Source organism: Somniosus microcephalus, chromosome 29, assembly GCF_052327205.1.
Source record: "Somniosus microcephalus isolate GS21.2 chromosome 29, FLI_Smic_1.0, whole genome shotgun sequence".
NCBI lineage: Eukaryota > Metazoa > Chordata > Chondrichthyes > Squaliformes > Somniosidae > Somniosus > Somniosus microcephalus.
The window spans coordinates 31,038,517-31,057,833 of NC_141015.1; the positions used below are offsets into that span (position 1 = coordinate 31,038,517).

A 19,317-nucleotide genomic window follows, 5' to 3' on the forward strand; every position below is an offset into this window, starting at 1 on the left:
GTGCTATGAATGAAGGAATATTCCTCAAGAAAGGCAGAGTACAAATGTGTGCCTTTATAGTATTCATCATAAAAAGAGTGCTGAAAGTTGGAGATAGACTGTCAGTAGAATTTGCCCAATGTGGCACCAGTGGAAAACTCGGAGCAAGCACAGTGTGACCAAAACGTACACCGTACATTGCCAGGCGTAGTGGCAGCTGCTGACCCTGTTCCTGGCGATGGTATTGTACATCTGCTTGCTTTGCCTGATGTGAACTATTTAGTTATACGCTCCTCTCCTCGGCGGGATGAGTTGTCAGCTGTTTCCCCACAGAAGCAAATAATTAAAAAGAAAATGGAATAAAAACAAAACTGGGCACAGTTTGTGCTCATATGGCCAGGCCCCGCACTGCACTTTGACAGCAGGGAGGGAAAATGGATGGAACAACCACTGAAGTCTGCTTGAACATTACAAGATTTGATTTATTACCATAAAGTGATACTACTTTGGGGGAGGGGGTTGAATGGATTCCTCCATCTGTCCTGTTCGTAATAACTCTCCAAATCCTAAGCATTGAGTTGCTGCATGTCAGCATGACTAATTGTACTTTTAGCTGTAAACTGCTGAACAAGCTGCATTCATCATTGAATGATAGTTTATCTTTCAGTTTTCATTAAACAGACTATGTTTACTTCAAAAACCTGACACTTCTTGACCCATTTTCCTGCCTCGTGCCTTTGTGGAGGATTGAAAACTAAACTTGAAAAACTTATGGATTGCAGTTTATATCCGGGTGGGGGGGGGAGGAATCAGGAAGCTCGACACCATCCAGGACAAAGCAGCCCGCTTCATTGGCACCCCATCCACCACCTTAAACATTCACTCCCAGCACTGGCGTACCGTGGCTGCAATGTGTACCATCTACAAGATGCACTGCAGCAACTCGCCAAGGCTTCTTCGACAGCACCTTCCAAACCCGCGACCTCTTCCACCTAGAAGGACAAGGGCAGCAGGCGCATGGGAACACCACCACCTCCAAGTTCCCCTCCAAGTCACACACCATCCTGACTTGGAAGAATATCGCCGTTCCTTCATTGTTGCTGGGTCAAAATCCTAGAACTCACTCCCTAACAGCACTGTGGGAATATCTTCACCACACGGACTGCAGCGGTTCAAGAAGGCAGCTTCTCAAGGGCAATTAGGGATGGGCAATAAATGGTGGCTTTGCCAGCGATGCCCACATCCTATGAATGAATAAAACAAAAATAAACTATTTTGGTATTTTAGGAAATCTTTTTTTTTAATTTGATTATATCTAATTTCCCCAAAAGCTACTAGCTTCAAGATTTTGGTAACCTATCCTAATATCTCCTTATGTGGCTCGGTGTCAAATTTTGTATGATAGTCGCTACTGTGAAACGCTTTGGTACATTTTACTACTTTTAAAGGCGCTATATAAATGCAAGTTGTTGTTGTTTAATCTGGCGTGTAGTGGGAGTGAGAGTGGATGGGTTACTGGTTTCCCTACAGTCCCTCTTTGGAGAACCATCCAAACTCTGCCCCCTCTACCCTGATGGCCTGACTTGGATCAGGAATCTAATCACATGGAAATGAGAAGCCACATCTCACCAGTCTGTGGAACGACATCCTGCCTTATTTCTTTTATGACTTCTGTCTAAAGAATACCATCAGCCAATTTTCTTTCAGCAGTTAGGTTCTCATAAGCCTTTCATAGGATCATATAATAATACAGTACAGAAGGAGGCCATTCAGCCCATCATGCCTGCGTCAACTGAAAGAGCTATCCAATTAGTCCCACTCCCTTGCTCTTTCCCCATAGCCCTTCAAATTTTTCCCTTTCAAGTACTGTATATATCTAATTCCCTTTTGAAAGTTACTATTGAATCTGCTTCCATCACCCTTTCAGGCAGTGCATTCCAGATCATAACTTGCTGCGTAAAGAAATGTCTCCTGATCTCTCCTCTGGTTCTTTTGCCAATTATTTTAAATCTGTGTCCTCTGGTTGCCCACTCTCTTCCCAGTAGAAACAGTTTCTCCTTATTTACTTTATCAAAACCCCTCATTTTTTGTGTGTTTTAATACTTTTTGCCTGCTTAGACCATTACTGGCTTTCCATTGAGAATCCCTCTACCTGAGGTATCTGGAAAAAGTGGTGTACGACCTACCGAAGGATGCCTAGTAGGTCAGGCTGCACGAGAGGTGTTTTGTGCCACTCGCTGGACTCACACCTGTATCTGCAGACAAAGGTGATCAGACTCGTGTTGGCAGATGATTAGTGCATGTGGAAGCTTCCTATTCCTAATGGAAGCAGGGACAGCAAACCTGATGGCACCATTAAGATACGTAAAAGCTGGACTATCCATAATGGCCCAGAACTTCGGGTCCCCACGGGTGAGTACGCGCTGGGTACTCACGCGTAGGCCCAACGAAAGTGCCGGTTTCGTGCATGCACTGCGCATGCGCGGGAAACCGGAACTTCCGTTCCCTTAAAGGAAGGGGTTCGCAGGTCGAACGCGTGCGCCGGAGAGGCAGCACGTACGCCTGGAACTTCCGTTTTTTTTTGCAGGTTTCTCCGGGAGGGTAAGTCTCCAGGAGCTACACTTGTAAAAAGCAGCCACAAGGCCTGCTTTTAACAAGGTAAGTGGTGAATTAAGTTAAATTAAAACATTTTTTCCACAGTTATTTTTAAATACTTTAAAGAAAGGTTAAGTTTATTTTTAGCCCCGTTAGAAACTATAATTAATTCTTTCAAAAATTTAAATTATTGTTTAAAATAGTTATTTTATGTAATTTATAGTTATTTTTAAAATGTGATTTTTAAAAAATGTATTTGAAGTTCTGGTGATGTTTTGGGGCTGAATTGTATTCATAGATTTGACCGGTCTTCCTGTCAATTCTATGAATACAGATTCCCTGCTACCATTGGCTCTCCATGGCCCACGTGATCCCAGGGGACGCTTCGAACTAACTGCGCCCCTGGGATACGCAAGCACTGCGCGCCGGCAGTTGGAGCAGGCCCAGGATCAGAATCCAACGCGGGCCCACAGCACAACGGCCGGCGCGCTAGGTAAGTGCAGGTCGGAGGCTTGCACCCGCGGGAAGCCTCCGACCCGAATTTCTGGGCCAATGTTGGATGCTTAAGCCAAAGCACTCCAGTCACAGTATGTAACGATTTCAGTGACTTTTCATAAAAGGATGTGTGCCGGGGAACCAACGAGCAGCATACCTTGATGCATCATGCCCTAGATGCTGCCTACTATAAGCGCAGGTCCTAGCACAGCTACCTTGCAGTGGCTGTGGGCAATGTCTTTTCAATGTCCAGATTAGCAGAGAGCCAAATACAGAGCTGTACTAGTACGATAGCTGTACTATCTGCTGCAAGGATACCTGCAGCTGTAGCCTGAAACTTAACAAGCTGTAATGTGGACCTATGGAGTGGAGTGGCACAGAAAGCCACCCTCCTTGCAAACACCTCATGCAGCACCACCTCCATTTCAGCAGCTATCAAACAGGAAGCAGGTGCTGAGGTTCTCTTGTCACTTGCCTGAGGATGCATGCCTGCAACTTAGATTTTCTTTGCTTTCATTTCTCCGCTTGACTTTAAACCTTGGCAAAGAATGCTAATGAGTTGAAACGATTTCGGAACGCTACTGCAACCTTCCCCTGCACCCAATTTTGCATTTCCATCACTCGTGTGTTCCCTGCACCTCTGCAAATCGCACTTGAAGCTATGCATACTTAGGATAATGAGCCAATCCCGAAAATTGGGCACAAACCACATGCTACCATTTCAGTCTGTTTAAAACCCATTTCTAGTAATTTAGGTGCAGATTGCATCCCTATTGGTAAATTAGGCTACAGACACAGCCTGAGCATTGCAATTAATTTCCATCGGTCAGAAATGCCCTGTTTAGTTTTTGCAGGAAAGGCCATTTAGTGACAAGCAAGCATTAAAATTACTGATGTATTCCATAGTAAGAAATAACACTGAAGCATATCTGAGCTGGCAAAACATAGTCACTGCGCTTCAAAAAATAATTGTGCAAAAGTGGTTTGAGACATTTCAATGTAAATGGCGCTACATAAACAGTTATTATTGTGGCTCAGATACCCACCTGATAAACTCACTGAACCATTGGGGGAGCCTGGAGATGCTACAATTAAAAACAGTTAGCAAAAAGAGTAAAATGGTTTATAATCATATTTAACTGGGATAAACACTTTGAAAGTATTAAATTAACAATTCACAGGCCACTTGGCGTAATTAATATGATGCAAATGAGCTAGAGGCAGGCAAATGGAGGAAATACCTGCAGCAATGCCTTAAAACCATTAAAAACAAAACAATGGAAAATGGTGCCTTGCATCATTATCATGTACACATTGACAATTAATTACTTACCTTTAACAGCCCAGGTAGTAAGGAAAAATGTAACTATTGTACTTTCATTAAAATATCACCAAATGTCCCAATTTTCTTTTTTTAAAACACACGGGGAGAAATTCAGTTGGCTGCACCACCCGTTAGCGCCTTAAGAGGGCGCTAAGTGGGCCGCAAGCCAACTGGCGCCCGGGCGCGGCACTGTCCATGCCTCCCGCTAAATTTCGCGGGACGCTAGTGGTGGCGCTAGCCGTTAGCGCTGCGCCGCTACCGATGACGTCATCGGCGTGCGCAGCGCCCCGCTCATGCCCCGGCTGCAATATTTGGAAGCGCCCCCTGATTTACCGCCGGACGCTATGTCCGACCGGTTCAGGGGGGCCTACCTGCGGCCGGGGAGGTGCAGGGCGGCCATTTTTGTTGTTGGCCGCCTGCCAACACCTGCCTGCGCTCCTGTCCCCGGCCTCCTGAACCCCCCCGCCCCCCCCACCGCGGACTGCCGGCTGCGTTCCAAGAGCCCAGCATTTCTCCTCGGTGCTGGGCTCTTTTGCCTGCATGTGCGATCCTCGGGGGCCCAGCTGGGCCCCAGATCGCGCTGCACAAGGCCCCTCCCCTTTAAGAAGGGGAGGAAGGCCTGCAATGCTGCGGCATGTTGTGCCACGATATTCAGTTGCAGCGCCCCAAGAGGGATGCGGGGCGCCTCCAGTAGCACCGCGCTTCCCTTTGGGGCGCTACCACTCAATTTCCGGCGGCGGCCGCGACTGCTTCCGGGTCGCTACTTTTAGCGCCCTAGCGAGGCTGACGCCCCAAACGGGGCGATACTCAATTTCTCCCCCACAATTTCATAAAAAGTAAACTGGAAAGTATTGAAAATATTCAGGTATAGGAAAAATATGAGAACAATATCTCAAGCTTTATATGTTTAAAGTTTTTTTTGTCCAATTGCCCTTGACCTGGCAACTTTCTCCTCCCTGCAGGCAGCGCTTGGCCTCCATTCATTTCCTCGCCTCTCTGTAACAATAGCTGAGATCAGTAAATCACCATCAGAGAGGAGGGAAGGGGAGCCACAGAACTGAGCCTGCAACTTGCTAACCTGTGGCCCAATCTACCAGTGCTCCCATGAGCTATGGCACTCTTGTATCTCATTGTGTATATAAGCTTAAAAACACTTTACAGTCAAATCAAATTGAATGGTACATTAATTATTGCAATTTTGCTGGAAATTAAGATCAGCAGGGCCTCAGCAAGTGGTATACACGAGCTTCTGTTTGTAAAATCCAGCATTAATGACTCTTTGTTTCTTCTCCCGTTTCTTATTTAGGAGCAAGTCGTTCCTGTTTTCCGCAGTTTATGCTGGATTGATCTTTGGAGGGCAGTATTACATGAGAGAGCGGAGGAAGTTTGAACTTCGGAAACCATTAGTCTTGTGGTCACTGACCCTCGCTTTATTCAGGTGAGTGATGGATATTTTATAGCAATTTCTACTTTTTATTTTAAATGATAGGCGGCACAGCTCAGTGGTGTACCGCTGTGCAGGACTATGGAATCGGGGTGGGGGGGGGAATCCCTCATTCCACTGAGTTTCCCATCTTAGAAATGCTGACTGGAGAGGGGGAACGTCGAGCAAAATTAAAAAGAGAAATTAGAAAAAGAGTCTCCACTGGACCAGCTGCAAGGACAGGAGTGGCCAACTGCAGGCTCCATGAGTTGGATGGCCACACAGCTCTCTTGAATATAGCAGTTGAATGACCCAAAGTGAGATCAACAATGAGCTTTGATAAAAGGTACTTGTTTTCGTAGGAGGGTAACGCAATCAGTTAGCAAAAATTGCTTACCTGTATTATAAAAATGGTCAGCTTTTCAATTCAATTCAATTCAATTTTATTTGTCATATATGCAGCAGACGTGTGTACTGCACAATGAAATGTTGATTTTTACGAGTCCTCCCTATGTCTCCTCCTTCTATGTCCAGTCCAGTGATTTATACATTTCTATTAAAATTTTGACACTTATAATAAAGAAATTGAATGAATGGTAGAGGTTTGAAGTCTAGGCAGTTTTCTAAGTGTGTTAAGAAGTTAACTATCATTCGTAGCAAATTAGGCATTAAGAATCAACCAGGTTAACTGGAGTGGGGAGCACATTTGAAGGATTGAAGGTTGTGCTACTTGGAACAGTACAGCGTGCCAACACGTGGCACCTCCAAATAGGGCACAGGTTTGTGTCCATAGTACTTGGTAACACTGAGTTCCCAATTTTAGCTGTCTCCCAATGGGGAGAAAAGAAAAAGGCAGCCTCTTATGCACAAGAGGTGGAGTGCTATCCCTGGGCTGGTTCAGATGTGCACAAGTGGCAGCCTGGAAGCAGTTCAGTTGTCCAGTTGCATGGTTGCAGTTGGTGCATTGGCTGCAAAAAGGGAAAAGAAACAAAGTCCTACGTTCAGAAACAAAGTCACATATGCTCCAGGCCCAATATTGAACAATTAAGAGTTTTTCTTTTACATTGGTTTGTACAGTTGCAAAAATGGTTTTATGAATTGGAAAGTTTTTTTAAATTCATTCACGGGATGTAGGCGTCACTGGCAAGGCCAACATTTATTGCCCATCCCTAATTGCCCTTGAGAAGTTGATGGTGAGCCGCCGCCTTGAATACACCTTGAAGCTACCTTCATGGCACAGGGCAGTTCAGAGTCAACCACATTGCTGTGCGTCTGGAGTCACATCGGCCAGACCAGGTAAGGACGGCAGATTTCTTTCCCTAAAGGACATTAGTGAACCAGATGGGTTTTTCGACAATCCAGTTGTTTCATGGTCACCATTACTGATACTAGCTTTTTGTTCCATATTTATTTAATTAATTGATTTTTTTTTTTAATTCCCCAGCTGCCGTGGTGGGATTTGAACTCATGTCTCCGGATCATTAGTCCAGGCTTCTGGATTATTAGTCCAGTAACATAATCACTATGCTACCGTAACAATTACATGGAACACACTGGCGGACAATATCTGAAAACAGACACAAAGGACAGAAACTGCACTAAACCTCTCACATAACACTAAAATTGTGTATCAGCAAACAAACCAATTGTTACAGGGGAATAATACACTCTTGGGTTTCAGGTAACAGATGTAAAAGTGAAACTAACAGCTCAGGACGTCATTTGAACTGGTCATTAGATTATTGGCATGGAAGCATTCTCAAGTGTCCTTTTCCTCCTCACCATTGCTGGGAAAGCCACCTATAATCAGAAGCTAATTTATCACACAGCTGGTTTCACATTCCAGGTCAGTCAGGCATTGCCCATTCTAAATATTTTTCGATCTTCCCAGTTACACCTGTCCCTCCAGGTTGGTGCACACTAATAAGCTTGCAAGCTCATAATGGGCCTTCATGGAGTCACCGATGACCAAAGCTGGAGTGTCAAATGGAATTGGTCACATTCAAAATAACTTGAGAGAGTGTGTAATTCACAAAGAATTTCAGATAGGCCCCACTGCATGCTCCAATTGCATCGCGCTGAAGATAAGTTACAATACGTGTCGTGTGTGATATTTCCATGAAATATTTGTCAGATTTCCTGTACAGATCATCAGATTCTGCAAAGGAAAATAGATCCACCAATTAAATTTCAAGAGGTCGTTCAAAGTATAATCAAACACAGCTAGTCATCTGCGTCCGCACTTTTCAGTTGCATTTTATTTATTCCCCATTGCTAATGCTGGGCTTTAATACAAAATAGCAATAGGGAGCAGTTTCAACTGCACTGATTTATTTGCAAATTGCAAGCTTTCAAGAGAGGGAAGAATCAGCATTTGTTGTCAAAGCGCTAACCTTCCCTCACCTTGACGGACAGAAGCAAAACTTGGTGATTTTGCAGGGACATAGCTGGTTTGCTTTTTCCAACATTGCACTTATGATTAGCCAGTGATCATAATGTGGATCACGTTCAACCACCAGCCCTTTACAAATGTAATTATTCGTTGGCAGAATACATTTTGTGAGATTAACCAAATGAAAACCTTTCACCACATGAAGCCGACATTAGCAAATATTAGGTCTGAATGGCCGCAACAAATCCTAATAATGGCAAAATGGGACTTAACTGTCCAACTTTAGGGCCTCGGTCAAAATTATCTGCCGACATCCTATTTTGTGTAAAAAGAAACATGTAAATAGAGTTCCTGTTAATTAAATACTACCTGAGTAATTGAACTTGATTGAATACTGACTGGATCTGGATAAATGTATTGACTTTGCAGTTTGTTTTCTAGGAGTATTTTCATGGCTGTTATACCCAGATCCTTAGGTTGCATTTAAGATGCTGTGGTCCTGAATAGCACATAAATCCCATTGGAGAGCCACCTGTCCCTTGCAGCTCCTACAAACATGCTCAAGGCAACGGAATAGTCTTAAGTCAGCTCTAGTGTAATACAAGGCGACGCAGTGCACAGACTGCATTGCACATCATGACGGGCATCAAAGCCATTATTTGTGCTTCGACAGGGCTCAGACTCGGGTCAAATCATAAGTGTCAATTCTGTGCATCACCTGAATAGTGCAGCATGAGGCACTTTATAAAGGCTGACACATCCCGCCTGGACTCAAGCTGGTAACCAGGTATAACAGCAGCACAAGTTTTTTCTTCTTGTTGAAATAAAGGTGTTTTTTTCCCCTATACTCTGCTATCTGTTACATTGTGCACAGGAGGTCCCCCCACCACCAACTTTCCTACAGTAGGTCAGTTTAAATATTTCAAGCAATCAAATGCCAAGACTTTTGGATGTCAACTTCTTTTAGATATTGAGTGACATTTGTGAAAGGGGAAGGAAATTCAAGGGGGAGGCACTTTCTGATACAGCTTCTCCCTGCAGTTATATCTGCAAAAGAAAGACGAGGATATTTACATTGATTGCCAGTATTCAAATAATGTTGATTTTTCCACTTCACTGGCACCTGCCCTTTTGGGATTACTTTCTTCTTTGAGCACTCTAGTGACATCAAATTACTCCGCGCCTTTAACTCTAGCTTGCAGCCCTTTAAGGGCTGATTATGTTCACTACTTCCTAAATGACCCCCTCCCCCGGTCCCTAACCCCCATTTTCGCAAGTACAATCTCTTATAAATCTCATCATCAAGACACTACTCATGAAATAACGCTGGACGGCCAGCTGGTGGCGCCGTCCAAGGAGTATAAATACTCGGGCATGGGCCCAGCTTACCAGGGACATTTTGTAAGACAGGAACTAGTGAAGTACAACTAGACCTCCACGTTTTGAAACAAGTTGATTAAAGCCTTGCTTTATACTCAAACCAAGTGCGTAGTGAGTTTTATTACATCACAATCCAAGCTAGGAGCTTGCCTGGCATACAAAATGAGGGCCGACTCTGGAAGGTCCAGTGGGAACGGTTTGTGCAAACAGAAAGCTTGCCATGCTCCATCCCTCCTGCCTCAGTGCTGGGACTGTAAAATATTCCCTTATGTCTTTCTGCCAGTATCATTGGTGTTAATTCCCGATCCTGGGAAAACTTTAGTTTTGTGGATTTTCATCACATTTGACAGAGACTTATTGCAGAATCTTGGTTTCTTCTGATATTAAGGGAGCTGAAATCTATATTTTATAACAACAACTACTTGCATTTATATAGCACCTTTAATGTAGTAAAACGTTCCAAGCCACTTCACAGGAGCATAATCAGACATTTACAATCATATTTTAATACCTCTATTTAATGTTTTCACTGATTTGACTGTTTGAACCTCTTCCATAACTTTCCATAGATGACTCCTTTCATGGGCTGTGTACCCACAAGTGCAGACTGTGAACCGTAATAAGCTAAAGGCCTAGGGCTGAAGTTTATTTGTATTGTGCAATTTATCAACGTTTAAGCTTGTATCTGGGCTGACGACAGTGTGGGCCAAAAGAATTCTTCACAGTTCGATGTATGCGTCACAGGAAAGCAGAGAAGGAATTATCCCAAAATGACAGGTCGTTTCAAAGCAGTCATTCATTTTCAATTGGGGGACAACAGGCAAGGAAGTGCTGGAAACGGCCCATAGGAGACATGAGTTCAGAGTGTTTTGTAATGTTAAGGCTGCACCCTTAAACGTGACCTTATCTGCTTGTGTGAAGTCTGTGTGGCAAGTCAAAATGCTGGGTTAGTGGAGATATGCCTGTCCCCACCCTTTGTACAGCAGAGTGTTGTGTACAGTTCTACACTGTCATTAATGGGGAGGGGAGATTAAAGTGCACAGTTTGGTTTGTGTGCTACTAATTCAAATTAACATTGAAATGAAACTAGACATAAGAACATAAGAATTAGGAGCCAGGAGTAGGCCATTCGGCCCTTTGAGCCTGCTCTGCCATTCAATAAGATCATCGCTGATCTTCTACCTCATCTCCACCATCCCGCATCCCTTGATTCCCTTAGTATTCAAAAATCTATCGATCTGTGTCTTGAATATACTCAATGACTGACCATCCACAGCTCTCTGGGCTAACAAATTCCAAAGATTCACAACCCTTTAAGTGAAGAAATTTCTCCCCATCTCAGTCCTAAATGGCCGACCCCTTATTCTGAGACTGTGACCCCGATTGAAGCTACTGGCTTTCATCAAGTTAAGTTTGCGTCTAACTACCTGAATAATAACTCTGATAAGCGGTATGACAAGGCTGCACAAACACAAATCATACAGTAAATAACATGTCAACCCTATTTGTTGGTGTGACAATCTTTGCAAACTTGGCTTTACTTCACTTGAACATCTGCAAGTCTCTGTTCGACCTTTTCTTCTCAGTCAACTGCCTGGAGCAGTTTAACAACTTTCTTTAGCAACTCCTTTCATAGCCAGCATTTTCGAATGTCACTCACGTATCCCAGCTAACACCATGGCATTTGAGTAAGGCAGCACACACACACACACATACAAAGTGTGACTTTGGTGGTGTTTTAGCTGTGTGAAAGGAGTTTAAATGAGTGATAACCGAACCATCTGTTGGGCAATCTGAAGCTGTCACTTGAGTGCTCGCAATTAAAATGGAAAGGAATGGTCTTCGATGTTCTCAGTAAAACTATTGCCCTGGGATAGCGTAACATAGTTCAGAAAAGCTTTTCAGCATCTGCAGTATTTTGCTATCGTGTCAAAAGTATAAGTTGGCCAGAGTTGAAATCTTGTCTGGCTACCTGTTTTTAAAAAGTTTTTTTTTGTTGAGATTGTGAAGGTTTATTCCTTTCTTGATGCATACAAAAATATGGTAAAAGGAGGACAGTTCTGCTTACACCTCTGTGAAGTGCCTACGTGTGGGATTTTTTCCTACGTTAAAGGCACTATATAAATGCAAGCTGTTGTTGCCCAAAAGAAAAAGTAAGCACTTGCTCCCCTGGTTATGGAGCTTGCGTCCGCACACTAAAATCACCCAAACATTTGACACACATTGTGACTGGGCCTAAATTTGAAAATGGCAAGTGAGCACAGGGCTAAATGGAAATGAGTCATTCGGGTGTCAGAAATAGTTTTATCAGCTGCAAAATTCTGTGAGCAAGTAATCTAAAAATAAGCATTAATTTCTACATAGCATTTTGGAAATAAACTGGTGAAAATCACAGTGGCGTTACAGGGTGGGTCCAATTTAAAATAAAAATTCACAATGTACTAAAAGAAGCACATAATCCTATCCCTGAAATATTATCAACTCTTCACCTCAACAGGGATCTGGAGGACTGAAAAATCTGTCCTGCTGGCACCTTCCTGCTCCCAGTTAAAATCCTACAGTTCTAACGTACACCTCCTAATAATATTACAAACTTGCATCATTAGGAAGACGCACATTGCTGTGAAGTGTCAGACACATAATTCAGGAAGGAGATGAGATAATATGCTAAAAAGGTAGCGTATATTACAGTACGCTAATCTATACTATAACCATAACATTTATCTTAACTATGCAATAATTGGGGTATGTAGTGTAGCACTACACATCTGAAATGATGTGAAAGTAATAGTGAGACTTTTTTTTCCCTCACAGCATACTCGGTGCTTTCAGAACAGGATGGTACATGTGGCATGTACTTGACACCAGCGGCTTCAAGCAATCCGTGTGTGACCAGAGCTTCTACAATGGACCCGTGAGCAAATTCTGGGCATATGCATTTGTCTTGAGCAAAGCGCCAGAACTAGGTGAGATAAAGGACGTCACAGAATTGTGTCCACATTCACCCATTTATTCTGATTTTGTGTGTTTACTGCACGGTGTTCCGTCAGAATTGTTCTCCGATCTTGTACAGCTCAAACCTCCACCCTCCCCTCCGTGCAAGGTAAAATGAGCAAACTACAGCTGATTAGCTACCTCTGAGTTCAAGTCTTCTTCTGTCCCTCCTCCTTCCAACCTAGCTTGTTTTAAAAACAATAATTGGACTCTTTCAACAGTACAGTCAAATACATTTTCAACCTCGTGTCTGCATCAGTCATTTACAGGTGAGGGGTACTGTGCATTGGAAGTGGGGGCAAAAGCCCCCATTTTGCCAAACCAACGATGACCTGATTTTTGCTTTTCCTGAAAACATCTTTCTAAGCAGATACGCTGCATTGCAATGTCGCACAGTTTCCCCCTTCAGTGCATGCAGAAACATTGGCCGCGTGTTTTGTTCGGTTGCGCTGGTTCTTCCGGTATAATTCGCCTGAAATCGGCCAAACTAGTGCAAATTACGTTCAGCGCAAATCGAGTTTCCGCAATCTTTTGCACTAATTTAAAAAACGTTCTCGAAGCCAGCTCCATCCATAAAACTTGCCACGCCCCCAGATCAAATTAATCATTACTGGGAGTTTCTGCTAATCGTGCTCGTTTGCAGGCCTTCGAGGAAGCTCTAAAAGTTCAGCTTTTTTTTTAGATGCAAGGACATGAATAGGCACGTTTTAAACGCTTAATTTTAAAACATTAAAAAAAATTTTACTAAGAAACTGACTTCTGTACACCAATATAACTAGCAGAGTCAACATGGTTTTATGAAAGGGAAATCGTGTTTGACAAATCTATTGCAGTTTTTTGAGGGTGTAACTTGCATAGTAGATAAGGGGGAACCAGTGGACATAGTATATTTTGATTTTTCAGAAGGCATTCGATAAGATGTCACGAGATTGTTAAACAAGATCAGGGCTCATGGAATTGGGGGTAATATATTAGCATGGATTGACAGAAAACAGAGAGTAGGAATAAACGGGTCATTTTCGGAATGCCAGTGTGTAACTAGTTGGGTACCGCAAGGACCAGTGCTTGGGCCTCAGCTATTTACAATCTATATCAATGACTTAGATGAGGGGACCGAGTGTAATACATCCAAGTTTGCTGACTATACAAAGCTAGGATGGTAGGTAAGCAGTGAGGAGGACGCAAAGGGATATAGACAGGCTAAGTGATTGGGCAAGAAGATGGCAGATGGAGTATAATGTGGGGAAGTGTGAAATTATCCACTTTGGTTGGAAGAATGGAAAAGTAGAATATTTTTTTAAAAGGTGAGAGTAAATGTTGGTATTCAGAGGGATTTGCGTGTCCTTGTACACACATCACAGAAAGTTAACATGCAGGTACAGCAAGCAATTAGGAAGGCAAATGGTATTTTAGCCTTTATTGCAAGGGGGTTGGTGAGACCACACCTGGAGTACTGTGTACAATTTTGGTCTCCTTACCTAAGGAAGGATATACTTGCCTTGGAGGCAGTGCAACAAAGGTTCACTCGATTGATTCCTTGGATGGGGGGATTGTCCTATGAGGAGTGATCGAGTAGAATGGGCTTATGTTCTCTGGAGTTTAGAAGAATGAGAGTTGATCACATTGAAACATATAAGATTGTGAGAGGGCATGACAGGGTAGATGCTGAGATGTTGTTTCCCCTGGCTGGAGAGTCTAGAACTTGGGGTCATAGTTTCAGGGTAAGGGGTCAGCCATTTAGGTCGCCTGAGGAAGAGAGTGTTTGAAGACCAGGACCTCAAACCCGGCACTAAGCTCATGGTCTACAGAGCAGCAGTGATACCCGCCCTCCTGTATGCCTCAGAGACATGGACCATGTACAGCAGGCACCTCAAAGTACTGGAGAGGTATCACCAACACTGCCTCCGCAAGATCCTGCAAATCCATTGGCAGGATAGGTGCACCAACGTCAGTGTTCTCGCTCAGGCCAACATCCCCAGCATCGAAGCTCTGACCACGCTCGATCAGCTCTGATGGACGGGTCACATTGTCCGCATGCCCGATACGAGACTCCCCAAAACAAGCGCTCTACTTGGAGCTCCGGCACGGCAAGAGAGCCCCAGGTGGGCAGAGGAAATGCTTCAAGGACACCCTCAAAGCCTCCTTGAAAAAGTGTAACATCCCCCACCGACACCTGGGAATCCCTGGCCCAAGACCGCACAAAGTGGAGGAGAAGCATCTGGGAAGGCGCCGAACACCTCGAGTCTCTTCGCCGGGAGCAAGCGGAAGCCAAGCGCAAGCAGCGCAAGGAGCGCACGTCAACCCAAGCACCCCACCCACCCGCCCCTTCAACCACCGTCTGCCCCACCTGTGACAGAGACTGTAGGTCCCGCATTGGACTCATCAGTCAGCTGAGAACTCATTTCTAATGTGGAAGCAAGTCATCCTCAGTTCCGAGGGACTGCCTAAGAAGAAGGGGTCAGCCATTTAGGACGAAGATGAGAATTTACTTCACTCAGAGGGCGGTGAATCTTTGGAATTCTCTGCCCCAGAGGGCTGCGGATGCTCAGTCATTGAGTATATTCAAGACTGAGATTGATCGATTCTTGGGCACTAGGAGAATCCAGGGATATGGGGATAGGGCAGAAATGTGGAGTTGATGTAAAAATTCAGCCATGATCGTATTGAATGGCCGAGAAGCCGTACGGCCTACGCCTGCTCCTACATTCTCTTATGTTCAAATGGTTCTGTATAGTTTTTAAAGTCATTTTCAGTTATTTAAAACTGGGTTACTCACAGGTGGTGGACTAGACACTCTGATTTTAAAAAAAATGCTTATTTTTCGTGATTAAACCCATTTTCAGTTGTACAGGTAGACTACCCCTTATCCGAACTTCCGAAAACCGAAACCCTCTAAAAACCGAAGGTTTTTTCGTTCAGCGTAAGTCGTGCGCACGACATGACCAGAGTGGCGCACGACTTACGCTGAGCAGGGCAGAGGGTCACTGAGTTCCCTCCTGGGTAGGAGATTGCAGGCCGAGCCGGGCAGTGTGAAGGAGGTATACCGGGAGAGTGAACCCAACAATACAGTGGCCCGTCCGATAGCTGCAGCGGCCTGTCCGATATTCTTTTATCCCCCCCCCCCCCCACCCTTTCGGATAAGGGATAGTGTATCCTTTTTCCGCACTTCCGAAAACCGAAATCCTCTGAAAACCGAAAGTGTTTTCGTTCAGCGTAAGTCGTGCGCACGACCCCGCCGACCCGACCCCCACCCTTTCGGATAAGGGATAGTGTACCAGCCTTTATCCACACTTCCGAAAACAGAAAACCTCTGAAAACCGAAAGTGGCGCAAAACATGACCCGATGCTTGACCCACGCAGGTGTGAGGCGTCAGTTGTGTCTCAGTGCTGTCACACGTGCGCCTGCTGCTCTCTTTGATATTTGCTGCTCTCTTTGATATTTGCTGGTTTTTTACGATTTGTGAAAATGCTAAAAAGAGCTGCAGATACCCCTATGGGTAACAGTGAGAGGCAGAGAAGGAAGCATCTCTCATTATCGATATCGCAGAAAGTGGAGTTATTGCAGAAGCTTGATCGTGGTGTGTCTGTGCGACGTCTTACTGAAGAATATGGTGTGGGAACTACCACCGTATATGACTTAAAGAAACAGGAAGACAAGTTGTTGAAGTTTTACACTGACAGTGATGACCATAAACTGATGAAAAGTAGGAAAACATTGCATAGGGCAAAAAATGAAGATCTTGACCGTGTGCTGATTGAGTGGATTCAACAACGCAGAGGTGAACGTGTGCCACTGACTGGTTTGATGGTCATGAAACAAGCTAGAATATACCATGAAGAACTGAACATTGAAGTTGAGTGTGAATATTCAGAAGGTTGGCTGCATAAATTTAAGAAGCGTCATGGTATAAAATATCTGAAAATCTGTGGTGAAAAAGCTTCTGCTGATCATGAAGCAGCTGAAAATTACATAGATGAGTTTGCAAAAATAATATCTGATGAAAACCTCGGTCCTGAACAAATTTACAATGCTGATGAAACAGCTCTGTTCTGGCGCTACGTTCCTAGAAAAACATTAGCAACGGATGATGAGAGTGCACCAGCAGGTTTTAAGGATGCTAAGGACAGGTTGACTGTTCTTGGGTGTGCCAATGCTGCAGGCACACACAAGTTAAAGTTGGTAGTGATTGGAAAAAGCCAACATCCGAGATGTTTGAAAGGTGTATGCAATTTACCTGTGCATTATTATGCGAGCAAGAAGGCATGGGTAACCAGAGGAATATTTTCTCACTGGTTCAATAACCACTTCGTACCAGCGACACGAGCTCATTGCAGGCAAGTTGGACTGGAAGAAAACTGCAAAATTTTATTGTTCCTGGACAACTGCTCCGCACATCCCCCTCCTGAACTTCTTGTGAAAAGTTATGTTTTCGGCATTAACTTTCCTCCTAATGTGACATCTTTAATACAGCCTTGTGACCAAGGAATTTTACGCTCCATGAAGAACAAGTATAAAGACGTTTTTTTGAACTCTATGCTTGATGCAATCAACAGAGGCATAGGAATCCAAAGCTTCCTGAAAGAGTTCAATGTTAAGAATGCCATTTACGCAGTTGCTAATGCTTGGAATGATGTTGACAAACCAACATTAATAAATGCTTGGCACAGACGTTGGCCTTCAACAATGTTTCATGAAGATGGACCTGCAGATGAAGATTTTGAAGGATTTCCTGTCAGTCAGGAGAAGATGATGATATCAAACCTCCTTACTTACGCCAAAGGTTTATCATCCGAAAGTGATAATAAGTTAGAGGAAGCTGACATCGAAGAAGTGCTGAACATTGACAATGATGCACCTGTTGTGCATTCGTTGAGTGATGGGGAAATTGCTGAAATGGTGTTAAATAAAGACAAGCATGAGGATAGTAGTGATGATGATGATGATGACATTGTGAACACAGGTGAAAAAATCCCCATAGACGATATGGTGACAATGTGTGATCAGTTAATTGCTGGCCTTGAACAACGTGCATTTATCAGTGAGCAAGAGATTATGCAAGTTTACTCGATTAAAGAGAGACTGCTTAGACAGAAACCAATGTTAATGAGACAGATGACACTGGAAGAAATCTTTAAAAAGGCCGTCTGTCGTAGTGCTGCTTCATCACTTGAGAATCCTGTTCCTGGCCCATCTTCAGATGTCCAACTCCAACCTGATGACAATGATGACAACACTGATGTACCCTCTTCTCCAAGATCCTCAAGCCAGATGTAATGTACCTTTACTGCATGTATATGTACAGGTATTTAGCTTAGTTTGTACCTGTATCTGTTTGAAGTTTTACTGAATGTTTTCCTTACAAATAAACTGTACTAGAGTATTTATCCCTGTAATACTACAGTATTTATAGTCTTTAATTATCCCACTCAGTGTGAATACAGGTATTCATAAGGTCCACCGACCCCCACCCTTTCGGATAAGGGATAGTGTATCCTTTATCCGCACTTCCGAAAACCGAAATCCTCTGAAAACCGAAAGTGTTTTCGTTCAGCGTAAGTCGTGCGCACGACCCCGACCCCCCGCCGACCCCCACCCCCGACAAATTTCCCAGTTTTATAAAATACCTTCCGAAATCCGAAATTTTCCGAAAACCAAAACACGGCTGGTCCCGAGGCTTTCGGATAAAGGATAGTCTACCTGTACTAATCAAATTGCACCAAGTTACCACTCTTAAATATATCGAGCAATCTATATATATAAATCGGTACATCTGTCTGTCTGTCTGTCATTCTGTCTGTCATCGCGTGTGCATCTGTCGGGCTATGCGCTCGAAAGTTACAGGGCGTACCTACGCACGCGTTACCTCCAAAGAAAGCTTACGCTTCCGAGACGGTTTTAAGCGTATTTACGTTTCGGCCGGGCTAAAATCGCGCCCGCGGTATCCCAAAAACCTTCAACATTCCGCTCATTAGCATCTCATTATCCGCTCATTAGCGACAGAGTGACCTCGAGCTCGACCAATCGTACGCCGGGTTGCTGGCGTGTGCCGCCGGGCCAATCGGTGCGTGTGTGGCCGGGCCTTATCGTTCTGAACCGAGGTGAGTCGCCGCCATCTTGATTCCAAACTTTTCCTTTTTCCCGCTTTCTGCGTCTTAAAAAAAAAACGTTGCTTTTAAAACACATATTGTTTTTTTAAAAAATGATTTAGAAAGTAATTAACTTATCTAATCTCATTAATTTTCCTACCTTTCCCCGTTTTTCCAGGTAGGCCTAGAAGCCTCGGCGTCTCCTCCACACCCACGCCCGAGCTAGGCACCTGCCGGCCCCACTCGAAGGCTGGAGGGCCGAGCCTCAGCCCAGCGCCGCTAGGGTGCGCGCGCAGCAGGAGCTGAGACGCGGCGTCTCTCTGGCTCGGCCGGGGGGCGGGGCTTGCTGAGCGTCAAGCGTTACCCTGGCAACCGGGTCCGCCGGCCGTCTCGCACAGCCGCAATCGGCGGTCTTCACCTGGGGGGGGGGGGGGGGGGGGGGCCGCGACCCTCGGGGGGGGGGGCCGCGCGCGCAGCAGGAGCAGCTGAGACGCGGCGTCTCTCTGGCTCGGCCGGGGGGCAGGGCTTGGTCAGCGTCACGGTTACCCTGGCAACCGGGCCCTCCAGCCGTCTCGCACAGCCGCAATGTTGAAGCCAGCTCGGGAGGCCGGTGCTCGGAAGATCGCGCCTCCGGAGTTCGGTGCTTGG

General features: G+C 44.6%; 1 protein-coding gene across 2 annotated transcripts in view; it reads left to right on the forward strand.

The window, feature by feature from the left end:
- Positions 1 to 19,317, forward strand: part of LOC147098605 (very long chain fatty acid elongase 6-like) — an 81,162-nt gene that overhangs the window by 56,800 nt on the left and 5,045 nt on the right. For both annotated transcript variants that reach the window (XM_085970523.1, XM_085970522.1), the window contains 2 exons: positions 5,700 to 5,831; positions 12,403 to 12,554. In XM_085970523.1, the coding sequence (XP_085826649.1) occupies positions 5,700 to 5,831; positions 12,403 to 12,554 (284 nt within the window). The remainder of the gene's footprint in view (positions 1 to 5,699; positions 5,832 to 12,402; positions 12,555 to 19,317) is intronic.